This window comes from Coregonus lavaretus (assembly GCF_964263955.1).
Source record: "Coregonus lavaretus genome assembly, chromosome: 37".
NCBI classification, from domain to species: domain Eukaryota; kingdom Metazoa; phylum Chordata; class Actinopteri; order Salmoniformes; family Salmonidae; genus Coregonus; species Coregonus lavaretus.
The window spans coordinates 17,624,902-17,641,372 of NC_140024.1; the positions used below are offsets into that span (position 1 = coordinate 17,624,902).

Below are 16,471 nucleotides of genomic sequence, written 5' to 3' on the forward strand. Positions count from 1 at the left end.
AAATGCATTCTCTAAACGCTTTATCTTGAGACAAACTGGTAATCTCATTTTACAATACATTAAGCCAACATGAGAGCCACCCTTCCTCCTTCTTACCTCTGACCTGCAGCACAAGCAATGTGTGTGCATGCATGAATGTGTCTGAGCGTGTGTGAGAGCATGTGCTTGTTAGCATGCATGGCTGTGTGTGTAAACATCATCCAAGGCAGATTGTAATGTATTTGATGGAAAATGCTAGCAGAATGATATTTTCCCTGGTGTTCTCAACAGAACATGTATCAACAACATTTACAGAAAACTAATGAGTGAGTGTCTTACTATATATGAAAGGCAACGTGCATTATAACACACTCATGTGAATTACTGTATGTTGTCATGGTTTGTATGTGGGTGTGTTTCCGTAATAGATGTGTGATTAGCTTGTTGATTTGTGATAAATCAGTGTTACAGAAAGCCAGGAAGTCATTTGAATGAACCATTAGGGAGTCAAATTTCCACCATTGTAATAGTCAAGTGAAAATAATACAAAAGACATGAGACATCTTAATTTGAGCTAATTTGCTACAGCAGGAAAATGATCCTGCAGCAACAGGAAATGTGAATTATTATGTGGATTATAATTAATGGACATTTTTGTAGGGGTTGATACATTTTTCGTAAGGGAAAATCAAGTCTGAAATTTCTAAGTGGAAATTGCATTGCAGGAAAGTTCTCCTTCAACAGGGGGATCAAATTAAGATCCTTTATCTGTATCATTCCGGTTTGGAGCAAATAATTATTAGAAGTGCTGAACATGAGCCATTGTCCTGTTTGCATTACAGGTGGAGGACTACCTACCTACAATTCCACTCATACAGTACAATCCCGTGCACAGAACTGACGGCAACCCCAACATAATGTCTACACTGCAGCCTGACCAGAGCAAGTAAGCATTTGCCCTTATCAGCTCTATTTGAGAGGGTGGTTGTTTTCCCCTTTGTGTCTGGGCTGGCAAGGCCTCACCCTTCAGTGGGAGGGAGCCAAGGACAACGCTGAGTTTATAACTGAGAATATAACCTTCCTCCAAGGAAACCAATCAGCAGGCCTTTCTGTCAGAACACATCACACACTCATCAGAGCTGGTTATAGAAGCCATACCTGTGGGAAATAAACCCAGCAGCTTCACTAACACGCCTCTGCTACATGGAACTGAATGAACAACAACACCACTAAATAACTATCTTAATTGACAGAGATGAATAAAGATAGAAACATGTCCATAATAAATACTGTATGTAAGTGTTAGTTTGACACTTGGTAGTTTTCTGTACCTTCTAGTTTAAGGACAGAACCACTGAGCAGAATACTACATGGATATTAACATTCAATATGGAACTAAATCAATGGTATTGAGCACAAAATATTTGGAGATATTTGGATTTTGCTGTGGGTTCTGCTCTGCAAATTGTACTGGTCGCATACACATACAGTACTTAGCAGATCTTCTTGCGGAATGGTTGTGTTCCTAGCTCCAACAATGCAGTAATATCTAATATCTAACAATACACAACAACATCGCAAGCATGTCGTTTGTTCGAGAGGATCCATTGAGATAGTGATTACACAATGTAATTAAGTTAAAAGGCTGCAACGTAGACTGTGCCACAGAAAGCGTATACATGTCAAGTATATAAAATGTTGGAGGTAAATTACAGATGTAGGATCTTAATTTGATCACTATTTTGTTGCTGAAATGCAAACTTGTAGTGTATTTGAGTTTTAAAAAGGCTTCTAAAGTTTGGCATTTCAGACATTATTTGCCTTAACGAAAAATATATCAACCTCTACAGAAATGTCAATTAATTATAATCCACATAATAATGCACATATCCTGTTGCTGCAGGATTCTTTTCCTGCTGAAGTAAACTGGCTCAAATTAAGATCCTACATCGGTAGATGCTTCAGTCACAGTGCCATTGCAAGTGTAGGAGACAGCATTGAGTCAATGCTAAACAAAATAAAACTGCAACCAGACCCTTCTCTCCTACAACCCCGCCCACTCTCTCCATCTCTTTTAGACGCATGCCTCCTAGAGATGAAAGCATGTCACGTTCTCTTATGCAACTACCTTTCCCTCCATCCATCTGCCTTTCTCTGTGCTTACTGTATGCGTTTGTGACAATGTATTTGCGTTGCCTGTTTATGAGTGTGTATTACGGGTAGTATGTGTAATTTTAGATAGATACTTATGTTAGTTTTTTTAATATATAGTGTGTTTGTTTTATGTAAAGTGTGTTTGTTTGAGTTTGTGTTCCTAAATGTTATTAGGCATGAATCTGCATGAGAGAGAGAGGAGAGAGAGATGAGAGAAAAAGCGTGAGTTCCAGTGTGGCTCAGTTGGTAGAGCATGGCACTTGCAATGCCAGGGTTGTGGGTTTGATTCCCACGGGGACCAGTATGAACAAAATGAAAATGTATGCACTCACTACTGTAATTTGTTCTGGATAAAAGCGTCTGCAAAATAACTAAATCGTAAAATGAGAACACAGGGGACCTTTTCACATGCTGATGATGAGGGTGGATAAGGTTGTTTCCCGCGAATCAAGGACTGTCTCTGTGGGTTTAAATAAAATCCTGTTGTATTTACAGTAACTTACTGGCAGCCAGATACCTGTAAGTTACTGTAAAAAAATATATATATACAGTATGTTACTGTAAATTCCAAAGAAACTTTGGTTTAACTGTACATTACTGTAAACAAAAGTTTCTTTGGAATTTTCAGTAACATACTGTACCGCTTTTTTCAGTAACTTACAGGTAACTGTCTGCCAGTAAATTACCTTAAAAACAACATTATTATTTTTTACTGTGTAGGGATCAAGTTACAGGCCTTGCCTAATAATTGTCCATCTACGTTTCAGTACATTACATTTACATTTTAGTCATTTAGCAGACGCTCTTATCCAGAGTGACTTACAGTTAGTGAACACATATTTTTTTAATACTGGCCCCCCATGGGAATCGAACCCACAACCCTGGCGTTGCAAACGCCATGCTCTATCAACTGAGCTACATCCCTGCCGGCCATTCCCTCCCCTACCCCGGACGACGCTGGGCCAATTGTGCGCCGCCCATGAGTCTCCCGGTCGCGGCCGGCTGCGACAGAGCCTGGATTCGAACCAGGATCTCTACATGAGATGCTTAGCCTTTGTATGAGCTCCCATGGAGTTCTAGAAGGGCCTTGACTGACAATTTAAAAGCAGTGTCAATAAATAGACATCCCAATATAACTACCGACAACATAAACAGCTAAGGCCTCATCCACAGTTGGCTCAGCAACTCCTGTATCATCCTCTATGTGTTTTGCTTTTGCTATATTGATGTGAATATTGACGTGTTTGATGTGTATTGATGTGTATACAGGGCTCATCTGTGAAAGAGACTTTGGTCTCAGCATGACTCCCTGTTAACTACAATAAAGGGTTTAAAAAAATCTATTAATCAAGGAAACATTTTCATCAGCGGCTAATATCATAAGTGGCTTTCATTCATTAAAAATGATATTATATCAGAAGATGTGGCCAATGAAACTAATGCTATACAGACAGTCAAGTCCAGAAACAAAATTAATATAACATACACATGTAGTGACATGGTTATTCAAATGTAAAAACTATTATATTGATTTTCTCTCCAACCAATCAACAAATAGCCTACACCAGATCCTTTATACTGTAAAAAGTCTTATTGAACTGATTGATTGAACATTTGTTTGGAAGACCTTTGTTAGCACAGTAACAGCCATTGGTAACCATGGTATGCATCCAAGGATGAAATGCTAGCTGGCTGTTTTTAGATTACCCTGTCAAAGTATGATCTGAGAGTGCCAGTAGAGACAGTAGAGATTGAACATGTGCCGCAGCAGCTGTATGATGCCTCAGAATGCTGAGTTAGCTCAGAGCTCCACCACCACCTCCCTCCCTGTTCCACTCACCTACTGCAGTCTCTGATAGGAGATAAAAACATGAAAAGGTTACTGCTATGAAACAGGCAATCCCACTTAACTGATTTCCTGTATTACTGTGCACACCGGAAAGAAAGAATGCATATGCAGCATTTACAGCACTATAATGAACTATACAAATTCATTCATACACAAACCACAACAGATTGAGTCATCTGAAACTACAGGAAGAAGAATAATGAGAACTTGCACATCTTGACTCTATCTTCTTTAAGCCAGCCATGTTCAAATATCAAAGGCAAAGCCTTTACTAAACCATCTATCAATTAGTTTGCCTCTAAGTTATCTAAAACACTTCAAATACAGTGACTTGATAGTGCCAACACATAATGTGGCTCTGTTCCAACTGTTCCAATGCCTTGCTTTGGGTAAATTACTCACATCAACTATGAAAGCCTCTATTTTGATGAGAGGACGGAAATTATAGAGAATGATTCTTGAATTAGGTATACTAACTTAGCTCAAGAGCCCTTATGATTACTGAGACTCAAGAACCGAGGCGTAACTTACTGTAACATGAATGACAGTATATGTAGGCAGACTAAGCACCATAGTAAATGATAAGATACAGAAGGAGTCAGACATTTGGCTGAAGTGGTTGGGATACCAATAAGTGAGCTTTATAAGGAAGCCGTGGTCAGAGCATCATCATGCTATCCAGTGGCCTGGGTTTAACGCCTGCTCTCTCTGCTAATGGACTCCCCTGGCAACAGACACACCAAACATTTGCCTAGGCCATGTGTGTTAGTGATCCCTGTGCTCAGTGCCAATCCTCATCATCACTGCTGCCCACACCACTCACACAAAACATTTACATTTTAGTAATTTTGCAGAAGCTCTTATCCAGAGCGACTTACAGTTAGTGCATTCATCTTAAGATAGTCATAGTAAGTACATTTTTCCTCAATAATTAGCTAACAGCAAAGTCAGAGCTACTGCAGTAAGAGGGAAAAGTAAAGTGCAAGAGTAAGATCACAAAATGCTTTTTAAATTTTTTTATGGGGCGGGGTGAGGAGGGGGTGCGAAGGGGGGTGCTGTGGGATTATTTAAGATACTCTTTGAAGAGGTATGGTTTTAGATGTTTTTGGAAGATGGGCAGGGACTCTGCTGTCCTAGCTTCATAGGGAAGCTGGTTCCACCATTGGGGTGCCAGGACAGATAAGAGCTTGGACTGGGCTGAGCGGGAGCTGCCCTCCTGTAGGGGTAGGAAGGCCAAGAGATCTGATGTGGCAGAACAGAGTGCTCGGGTTGTGGTGTAGAGTTTGAGCATAGCCTGAAGGTAGGGAAGGGCATTTCCTCTTGCTGCTCCGTAGGCAAGTACCATGGTCTTGTAGTGGATGCGAGCTTTGACTGGAAGCCAGTGGAGTGTGCGGACGAGCGGGGTGACATGGGATAACTTGGGAAGGTTGAACACCAGGCGGGCTGCAGCGTTCTGGATATGTTGCAGGGGGTTGATGGCACAAGCAGGGAGCCCAGCCGACAGTGAGTTGCAGTAGTCCAGACGGGAGATGACAAGTGCCTGGATTAGAACCTGCGCTGCTTCCTGTATGAGGTAAGGTTGTACTTTACGAATGTTGTAGAGCATGAACCTGCAGGAGCGAGTCACTGCTTTGATGTTTGCAGTGAATGATAGGGTGTTGTCCAGGGTCACACCAAGGTTATTTGCACTCTGGGAGGGGGACACCGTGGAGTTGTGAACCGTGATGGTGAGGTCTTGAAGCAGACAGGCCTATATCCATCAGTAATCACCTAACTTGGACACACATACCAATAGCAAGTGACTACATACAGTACAGTGAGGGAAAAAAGTATTTGATCCCCTGCTGATTTTGTACGTTTGCCCACTGACAAAGACATGATCAGTCTATAATTTTAATGGTAGGTTTATTTGAACAGTGAGAGACAGAAAAACAAAAAAATCCAGAAAAACGCATGTCAGAAATGTTATAAATTTATTTGGATTTTAATGAGAGAAATAAGTATTTGACCCCTCTGCAAAACATGACTTAGTACTAGGTGGCAAAACCCTTGTTGGCAATCACAGAGGTCAGACGTTTCTTGTAGTTGGCCACCAGGTTTGCACACATCTCAGGAGGGATTTTGTCCCACTCCTCTTTGCAGATCTTCTCCAAGTCATTAAGGTTTCGAGCCTGACGTTTGGCAACTCGAACCTTCAGCTTCCTCCACAAATGTTCTATGGGATTAAGGTCTGGAGACTGGCTAGGCCACTCCAGGACCTTAATTTGCTTATTCTTGAGCCACTCCTTTGTTGCCTTGGCCGTGTGTTTTGGGTCATTGTCATGCTGGAATACCCATGCACGACCCATTTCCAATGCCCTGGCTGAGGGAAGAAGGTTCTCACCCAAGATTTGACGGTACATGCCGCCGTCCATCGTCCCTTTGATGCGGTGAAGTTGTCCTGTCCCCTTAGCAGAAAAACACCCCCAAAGCATAATGTTTCCACCTCCATGTTTGACGGTGGGGATGGTGTTCTTGGGATCATGGGCAGCATTCCTCCTCCTCCAAACACGGCGAGTTGAGTTGATGCCAAAGAGCTCGATTTTGGTCTCATCTGACCACAACACTTTCACCCAGTTCTCCTCTGAATCATTCAGATGTTCATTGGCAAACTTCAGACGGGCCTGTATATGTGCTTTCTTGAGCAGGGGGACCTTGCGGGCGCTGCAGGATTTCAGTCCTTCACGGCGTAGTGTGTTACCAATTGTTTTCTTGGTGACTATGGTCCCAGCTGCCTTGAGATCATTGACAAGATCCTCCTGTGTAGTTCTGAGCTGATTCCTCACCGTTCTCATGATCATTGCAACTCCACGAGGTGAGATCTTGCATGGAGTCCCAGGCCGAGGGAGATTGACAGTTATTTTGTGTTTCTTCCATTTGCGAATAATCGCACCAACTGTTGTCACCTTCTCACCAGCCTTGTGTAGGTCTACAATCTTGTCCCTGACATCCTTGGAGAGCTCTTTGATCTTGGCCATGGTGGAGAGTTTGGAATCGGATTGATTGATTGCTTCTGTGGACAGGTGTATTTTATACAGGTAACAAGCTGAGATTAAGAGCACTCCCTTTAAGAGTGTGCTCCTAATCACAGCTCGTTACCTGTATAAAAGACACCTGAGAGCCAGAAATCTTTCTGATTGAGAGGGGGTCAAATACTTATTTCCTTCATTAAAATGCAAATCAATTTATAACATTTTTGACATACGTTTTTCTGGATTATTTTCTTGTTATTCTGTCTCTCACTGTTCAAATAAACCTACCATTAAAATTATAGACTGATCATTTCTTTGTCAGTGGGCAAACGTACAAAATCAGCAGGGGATCAAATACTTTTTTCCCTCACTGTACTGTACGTAGTCACTGTAGGTGTGTGTTATTGTCCACAAACATGCCCTGTGATCTTGTTGTGGGGGTTGCATCCTGCTGTACTGTGTGGCTATCATGGTTATATCATATTTGTCATCCTAAATCATATTTTTTCAAGTCACACACACACTTAACATGAATACACTTATGAACATGTTAATAAACATATCAGAGGAATCTGAGGGGATTGTGACATAATAAGCCTTATGGCAGATAAAAACATGATGATCAGTTGAAAAGCCTGTAGTCACATTGTTGACAGCGTTCTGAGGATATCCCTGCTTCCCTCAGTGAAGCCTCATTTCCCTCCTCATCCATAACCATTCTCTTCTGCAGGCTGTCACCCTGCCTGCTGTCCCTAATGTCTCTGTCCATTTCTGGTCCACCAATTAGCACAGAGCAAGAAACACATTCAGTTTGACTTAACATTCAAATGCAAAACAATCTCAATCAAAACTTGGCTAAATCACTGTAGTTTGAATCAATTTTCTTTTTAATGAGACTAAGCTATTGAAAGACATGTATGTTCATTCAATAATCATGGTGATATTTGAGAGCCACACATTAGTGTTTTCTGTGAAAACTGGGTTGCCCTTAAGTAGGGCAAGTATGTCAACAGGGAGGGCACAATATTACAGAACAGTCTTATATGGGTTATATCTTCAGTGGGATAAATCTGAGTGGCACCACCATGTCAGTTGGTATGGTCTCTGGCTGAGGTAATGGCTATGCCAGCATGTATAGCTAATGGACAAAAGTAGTGACTGAATAAACACTCCCTCACCATGCCTGACCATTCAGGCCCAAACTGGAAAGAAAGAAAACCTTGTGGTTTTGCAGGTCATGAAGATCAAATCGTTTTGGTGTTTGGGATTTCTCAGATGACTGTTGGGTGTTTGTTCAGAGGAAAGGTTGTTGGAGCCAGTGTTATCTTGTAGATGAAGGCAGAACAAGTGAGTGTAACTTCCCTCTCTGTTAGGCAGCGTAATGGTGGCGTGAGAGGCCTGTATTCTGGCTCTAAATCGGCACCAGTTTGAGTGCTTTTTGCTGGGTGCCTCGTTCCTCTCTGCCTGGGATATTAATTATACAGGAGCGCAGGGACAAACCCCAGTGCTTTTTAAGGGGTGTCCTGCTCCACTTCTTTTGGGAGAAAGAGCTGCGTTAGACATCCCACCCTGAGGGAACAGAGGATGGATGGGGTTGCACTGTGACCAGCTTTTGATTGGTTTGTACATTTCCCTATTGGAGTTTGACTGTGTGGATGTGTTTCATGCACATGCTCACCTGCAGGTGCATGATGTGTGTTCATACAGGTAGACATGTGAACCTCAATGTACTATAGTATGCCACATGATAGACTACGAGCTGGTGTTGGTTGATAAAATAATATGTCCATCCACAGCCCTCCAGACGAACCAGTCTCTGTGTGGATCTCCTTAAAACCTAGATGACTTCCTGTTAAAGTGTGACAAGGTTAGCCATGCAGCATGTCTTCTGTGTAATAGGATGCCTCCCTCTCTCTCTCCATTAATTACCAGGGTCTGTGCCCAACTCCGCTTCTGCGGCCTAATTAATGCTAATCGCTCCAGCCCCCTAAGGAGCAACCAGCCTTGCTGTGTTCAGTTCAGCCTGGATCTGTTACTCACTCTGTGGTGGTTAGAAGCTGCCGTCCCCACACTGTCTCTCTAGGGTGGTTACGTAGCCGTATAGCTACTTTCCATGCAGGTGCACTTTTCTACTCTTTTTTAAGTTAAATGGATCTCCTTCTAAACTCAAGGGCAGTTTCCTCCCAGATAGCTGAAGGTCATGGTAGCTGGCAGGGTGTCTGTATAGTCAGTAGGCTCCTCACGTTAAAGCTGACGTGTCCACTTTAAAAGCCTAGCATGATATTGATTTCAAAGCTCTTCCTCCACATAAACTCACTGCTGTTTTTCTTATGTGACGTGGAGTGAAACATTACAACACACAGCCATGGCTGAGTGAAAAGAAACCTCCTACCCATTCCCATCCAGCAGCTCCCACCTCCACTTCTAACCTGAGCAAACCCACACCTACCCTACCTGTCCCAAAACCCCACCAACCTGCTTTCAGTCATGCTCTTCCTTCATTTCTCATCATCCTCACCACTTAAACACCTGTTTTACTTAAGTATTTCTTCACATCCTTACATCCAGCAATTAGATCGATCGATAAACTAATCTAAACGATTTGCCCTCTCGCAAATCCAGGCGTTAAGGGCCGAGTCATCAAAAGTCCAAGGGCACATGACGCCTCAATGATCCCTTTCATAAGGAGGACTTCCTGTCTTTGGTGTTATCAGTCCATCCCCCGTATAGTAGTCATACCCACATGTCCGAATTATGGTCAGTCTAAATTCCCTCAGATTGCCTTCCAAACTAAAGACAGGTTAATTTAATATACTGCTCACTGGGAGTATGTGAGAGTATGTGAGCCATGTCTGAAAGCAACGTGAGTCCCACTGCACTAATACCTGTCCACAAGAACGGTTAGTAGTGGTAAAGACATTTACATTTACATTTTAGTTATTTAGCAGACGCTCTTATCCAGAGCGACTTACAGTTAATGAGTGCATACATTTTTTTTCTACCATACTGGTCCCCCATGGGAAACGAACCCACAACCCTGGCGTTGCAAACGTCATGCTCTACCAACTGAGCTACACGGGACATCATGTTGTACAAGCTACACCTGCTTCATATACAAAGGTACTGTATGTAACTGCATTTACTTACATCACTGCTACACTGGCACTGCATTAATCACCATGTAATGCCCAGGTATTAGTTCTGCTTGTCAAATGGGATATAGAGTGGAAGCGCAGCATGTCCGCCAGCAGGGAAGGAGGGTGTATGAGGTGGCAGAGCTGAGGCTGGGTGTTTATTAAGAAAGGTGATAATGAGGTCCTCCATGCTACCCAGCACCAACAAAGGGGACTCCAAAGGAGATATAAAAATTGGATTCTCTCTCTCTCCTTTCTTCCTTCTATATCTATTATTTACACAGGAGGAAACCAAAGTTACTGGAGCAAAAGATAAGGACGGATGGTCAATATTTTCTTCCTCTGAGATCAGTGTTACGTTTGCCCCTTCTGACCAAAACTGGGCCTAATAAGGATTTAATAACAACTAATCGACTCCCTGGCTGGTTCATCTCACATAATTGGTCAGTACAGCAGCATTGTCACAGCAAAATAATCTTGCTGCAACAGGATTTAAATGTTTACTCCATAATGTTGCTTGATCGGTGGTTAGGCTATTAGCTGACCAAAAGTAGGCTACATGAAAAGTGCAATACTGTTAATATAACTGTGTGTTACTGTGGGTTTTCAGTGAATATATGTAAATCACAAAGCACATATGCATTTCCTGCGGTGCAGGAAACTTCTCAGCAACATAAGTGTGATCAAATTAAGATCCTACACCTGTAGCTTCACGTTTTGTTCTCCCAATGCTCTGTGAAGGCCCTATGGTGTGTCTGTGTACACTGCATGGTCTCTATGGTCCATGTGATCTCCAGTTACTAAGGCACCGGAGCATGTTCATTTATAGTAACTCAAGGATTTACTGTCAAAATGAGAGACTGAGAATGAGAAACAGGTAAAGAGAGTAAGGCAATGGGAAGGAGGCTATATGAGAGAACCAGAGTGTAGACAATACACTTAACTAGTGGAAGAGAGAGGGTAGACTATACTGTTACTCAACCCTGCACTATTGTAATCACTGCCCCTCAGGGGAATTGAGAGGTGCAAAAGCTGGAGGCAAGCCAGTATGCTCCAGTGTAAACGAGTAAGCAGATGCACTTATATACATTGATCTAAGCATTTATGGAAATTGACAGAACCAAAGCAGAGGCTATTGCTTGCACTTGCGTAATTTGCAAACTGCTCAGTCTCCTAGGAACAGCAAGAGGACCAGGGGCGGTGTGTTCATTAGGGCGATATGGGCGACGCACTGCCAAACGGGAAAAGGAAGGGATTTTTTTTCTAATCAATTATATCACAGCAACAGTAGTTATCAGTGTTCTAATCTAGACGTCTGATCTGCCACTAAATGTCCAATCAGGCTAAAGTCGTGCTTCAAATGGCCCCGCCCCTTTTGGGGCGATTTCAGTCAGGTTGAAAATCGCCCCAGAAGTCTCTCATAGACTCTCATGTAAAATCTTTTTTTTTCAAATATCAGAGCTTTCAATACAATCTCTATGGGTTCCGGGAGGGCTTGCACTTACGCGCTTTCGTCATACGTAACATAACCATGAACGTAACTAAGAAAAGAGCGGGTAGCAGCGTCAATCAATTCACGTACTACTGTCAAGATGGCTAGCGTTCAGTGCAACTCGATTGTCTCTTTGAAAGAAGTTCCTTTTTGTCGGCGAACAAATCAAGATAAATTGGCAACGAAACAATTAGATCCTCCCAGACCAAATTTAATAATTCAACAGGTTTCTACTAAAGGGGGAAAGTCCTACACCCGAGGATTTTCCAAAAATTGGTACGAACGAAAAACCTGGCTAGCAGGCTGCGATGTAGCTAATGCAGTCTTCTGCTACCCCTGCTTACTCTTTCACCCTGAAGGCGGCACGGCAGACAGCACCGCTTGGACAGCGACTGGTGTAACGGACATGCACCATCTTTCAGAAAAGATTAAGAAACATGAGCTGTCAAAGACCCACATGGATAGCTGTTTGAGATTGTCTGCTTTGGGGAGAGTGAACATTGCCACTCAACTGGATGAGGGATACAGGCTAGCTGTCCGCCGCCACAACGATGAGGTTAGCAAGAACCGCCACATCCTCAGCCGGCTAATCCAGTGTGTGAAGTTTTGCGGAGTGTTTGAGTTAGCTTTGCGAGGCAAAGATGAAACTGAGGGCTCCACCAACCCTGGTATTTTTCTTGGACTTGTCAACTTTGTGGCACAATTAGATGAGGTGTTTTATGGAAATGCATATTGTTTATGCAGTGTTGAGGAATGTGAAAGAACACCCTTGATTATTTTTACTGTGATAACTTATTTTGCTTTTGTAAGCCAACACTTTTGAGATCAGTCAATAAATGCTTCTGGTATTGACTTATATGCTGCCCCTGTCTTCATGTTGTTGCTGGACATATATTTTTTAAAATGTGTGTAGGTCACCTAAATCATCAGAAGAATTGCCCCCCCTGAGAATTTTTTCAGGAGCCGCCACTGAAGAGGACCAATAACCAACCAAAACGTAACACATATAATGCATAACGCATATTGATTGATTGACCAGTTGATCGATTATAGATACATTCTGAAGATGTTATACTCTAACATGGTGTATCCTGTACTGAGCTAGGGGAGGATGGATTTCTGATCCCTGCATCTCCTCACAGCTGTCTCAGGACAGTGGGTCAGGATCCTATTGGGTCAGTAAGAGACTACTTTTGAATTGTTTTCAAGTGAAACTAAAAGGCATTGGGAATGGGAATGCCATGTGTGATAGGTTTTGTTGTTCAAAGCTAAGTCGATTTGCAAGGAGAAGAGACAGAAAGGTCTGGTTATAAATGCAGCTATAAGCCTACATAACCACAGACAGCTCCAACCAGGCAATGTAATGAATAAGCTAAATCTGTACCAGACTAAACTATGTAGGTCTGTTGACCATTACAAATAATCCTCTTCTTGATCACTATTGATCACCATTCTGTTCCAGCTTAGGAAAGAGCCAGGTGCATGTCTTGTTACTCCCCCAGTGTACTCACAACCTGGTCTTCATTAAAAACGGCGAGGGGCATATAAACAATTAAACTCTCATTCTAAGTTTTATTTTATCTAGTTCTAATGAGGTAATTCATAAGACCTCACATTGTCTGAAAGCAGGGTGACTGCATGTTGCACAGCTGAACTGCAGGAAAGGAGGCCGTCGATCAATGCGACTAGACGCCCAGAATGCACATGTCAGAGAGTGAGCACAGTGCATCATCACTTTGCGATATGTTTGTGTGCTGGTGATGGAACCATTAAAGGGGAAATCTGCAGTTCAAACAATAACAAAGCGGACACCCCACCACTGTTCGGATAAACAGCTGAGAGATGGGGCTTGAGAAATGTAACCACTCTCAAATTCATAGACATGGCTATGGATGCAAGGTCTGACCATTCATGATGTCAACCTTTTAGAGGCTATAGAGTGTTTGTTTTCAATTGACTTGTTTAACAATGAAGTAAAACAAGTTTATTATGTGGGTTCTGTTGGGATCCGACAGTTGAACTAAGCTAATCAGTTATTTGTAAGTTATATTATTCAATAATCAATGGGTATATGTCATTCATTTAAAAGTCAGAAAATGTATGTACCAACTTCCGATTTTAACTTTAAGCTTCAAATCTCAATGAATATTCGCGAGGGCTATTAGTAAGCTACTAACTTGTATTGGGTGAACGTTGGATAAACGTGAAAGGAACTATGTTAAAGCAAATATCTCTCTTTCACACACGCACGAGCCCAGAAAGATATATTGTAATGCATTGTTTTTTCAGGCTAGTAGTAGGCCTATCTAAACTTTTATAGAGTCAAGATGACTGATTCCAACCCTTACTTACCCTTGCATATTTAGAAGAATAGGGATCCTCGAAAAGTGCCCAAAGCAACCGCTGCCAACGTCGCCAATGCCCCCCGGACTTGGCATCTGGTCCATCAAGAGCCAACCTATTGATCATTCCCAGCGTTTCCTCATCCCCATCGTCCTCTGAATTCTCCGGGGGGCCACCCCCAAAGCTATCCAATGCCTCCTCGGCCTCTCGATGTTGCCGATAAGTCATCCAACAACATGGTTCCACGTCCGTCTCATCGATACCCCAGAACGCTAACTCCTCCTCATACAATGGGCCGCAAACATCTGCAGGGCAGTGCAACTTCCCGGTCCTATAGTAATTGAGGATGTGCGCAAACACACCCGGGTGCCGGTCAAAGAAAAATTCTTCAACCTTGGGATCATAGTCAAAGTGACAGTGAGCATCGGGCTCGGCGAGCCAAGCTAACCGGGTGCCCGGTAATGTGCGAAGGGTGCTGCGGTAGGTCTGGTGTCTGATACCTCCCACGTTAATCACAATACGATCGTTCTCGTCGCCTTGGCCCATTGCGTCGCTTAGGCATGTCTCGAGCAGGTTCCAAGCATTAAATTGCAAAACATGTGCAAGGCAACGCAGTGAGATCTGGCCGGAACATGAACTCGAGTTGAAAGAGGAAAAGAGAAGGCAGATTTCTTCCCACACAGGCTCCTCTCAAGCATTCAGATAAATCCCAACTTTTAATAATACCAAAGAAAGCAACGCCTCAACGGATGTTTGATATAGTTGCCAGGTAGGCTTAAGCAAGAAACAGCATGTGGTGCCCCAGAAACAGGATGAAAAAAAAGCTAAATGTTCATGGTTAGGCTACATCACAAAACCAATGATGAACACCCCTCCGAAAAGCGTTGATGAAAAATGTGTGTAGGCTTTGACTCCATATAATGAAAAACTAGTTCCAAATCCACGCCGGTTTTTAATTAGGGAAACGTACAGCCCTTGTGGCATTCAACGAAAGATGGGAGCTGTGGTGCTGAACGGACAGCACCAGTCTCTCTGAGCGCACACTCCTCACAATCCCTCCCTCCTCCTCCTCCTCCTCCTCCTCTCTCTCTCATCTTCCCCTCCCACTGTCTTTGAAACAATACTCTTGCACCCACTAGTCCCTTTCCCTTCGTTATATTCTCCTTGATCCCAGATGCAGGACTGCTACAGGGAGATCAACATTGATCCGTGACAATTACTGTACATTTTCTGTGTTCGATAATGCTCCTGAATTCCTATACGTCTAAAACACAGATCCTTGAACGAGTGCCACTGCATATCACAGCAACTTAATGTGTTCTGTTCGAAATTCTGTTCAGAGGAGGATGAGGGGAGCGCCTGCAGTATGCGCTGTATACCGTGAGGCAGGGTTGCACAGACTCCTTCTCATGGTTTTGTACAGTACATTAAATAACATTCATTAGTTGGTAAGGATGCACAGGTGCATGCAGCTAAATTGATGAGGGGTGTGTCGCTGACAGCTGTTTGGGCTCTGTCAGCACCATGGACAGGTCACATATGGGCTTACACATAGGTGAATCACCTACAGTGGGGGAAAAAGTATTTAGTCAGCCACCAATTGTGCAAGTTCTCCCACTTAAAAAGATGAGAGAGGCCTGTAACAGACAAAATGAGAAAAAAAATTCCAGAAAATCACATTATAGGATTTTTAATGAATTTATTTGCAAATTATGGTGGAAAATAAGTATTTGGTCAATAACAAAAGTTTCTCAATACTTTGTTATATACCCTTTGTTGGCAATGACACAGGTCAAACGTTTTCTGTAAGTCTTCACAAGGTTTTCACACACTGTTGCTGGTATTTTGGCCCATTCCTGCATGCAGATCTCCTCTAGAGCAGTGATGTTTTGGGGCTGTAGCTGAGCAACACGGACTTTCAACTCCCTCCAAAGATTTTCTATGGGGTTGAGATCTGGAGACTGGCTAGGCCACTCCAGGACCTTGAAATGCTTCTTACGAAGCCACTCCTTCGTTGCCCGGACGGTGTGTTTGGGATCATTGTCATGCTGAAAGACCCAGCCACGTTTCATCTTCAATGCCCTTGCTGATGGAAGGAGGTTTTCACTCAAAATCTCACGATACATGGCCCCATTCATTCTTTCCTTTACACGGATCAGTCGTCCTGGTCCCTTTGCAGAAAAACAGCCCCAAAGCATGATGTTTCCACCCCCATGCTTCACAGTAGGTATGGTGTTCTTTGGATGCAACTCAGCATTCTTTATCCTCCAAACACGACGAGTTGAGTTTTTACCAAAAAGTTCTATTTTGGTTTCATCTGACCATATGACATTATCCCAATCCTCTTCTGGATTATCCAAATGCACTCTAGCAAACTTCAGACGGGCCTGGACATGTACTGGCTTAAGCAGGGGGACACGTCTGGCACTGCAGGATTTGAGTCCCTGGCGGCGTAGTGTGTTACTGATGGTAGGCTTTGTTACTTTGGTCCCAGCTCTCTGCAGGTCAT

General features: G+C 42.9%; 1 protein-coding gene across 1 annotated transcript in view; it reads right to left on the reverse strand.

Moving 5' to 3' along the window:
• Nucleotides 1-14,508, reverse strand: part of kcnc1a (potassium voltage-gated channel, Shaw-related subfamily, member 1a) — a gene marked incomplete at both ends in the record, with an annotated part of 33,537 nt that extends 19,029 nt beyond the window's left edge. Inside the window, one exon of the mRNA XM_084154237.1 lies at nt 13,972-14,508. Coding sequence (XP_084010363.1) covers nt 13,972-14,508 — 537 coding nt within the window. The remainder of the gene's footprint in view (nt 1-13,971) is intronic.
• Nucleotides 14,509-16,471: the final 1,963 nt, after the last annotated feature.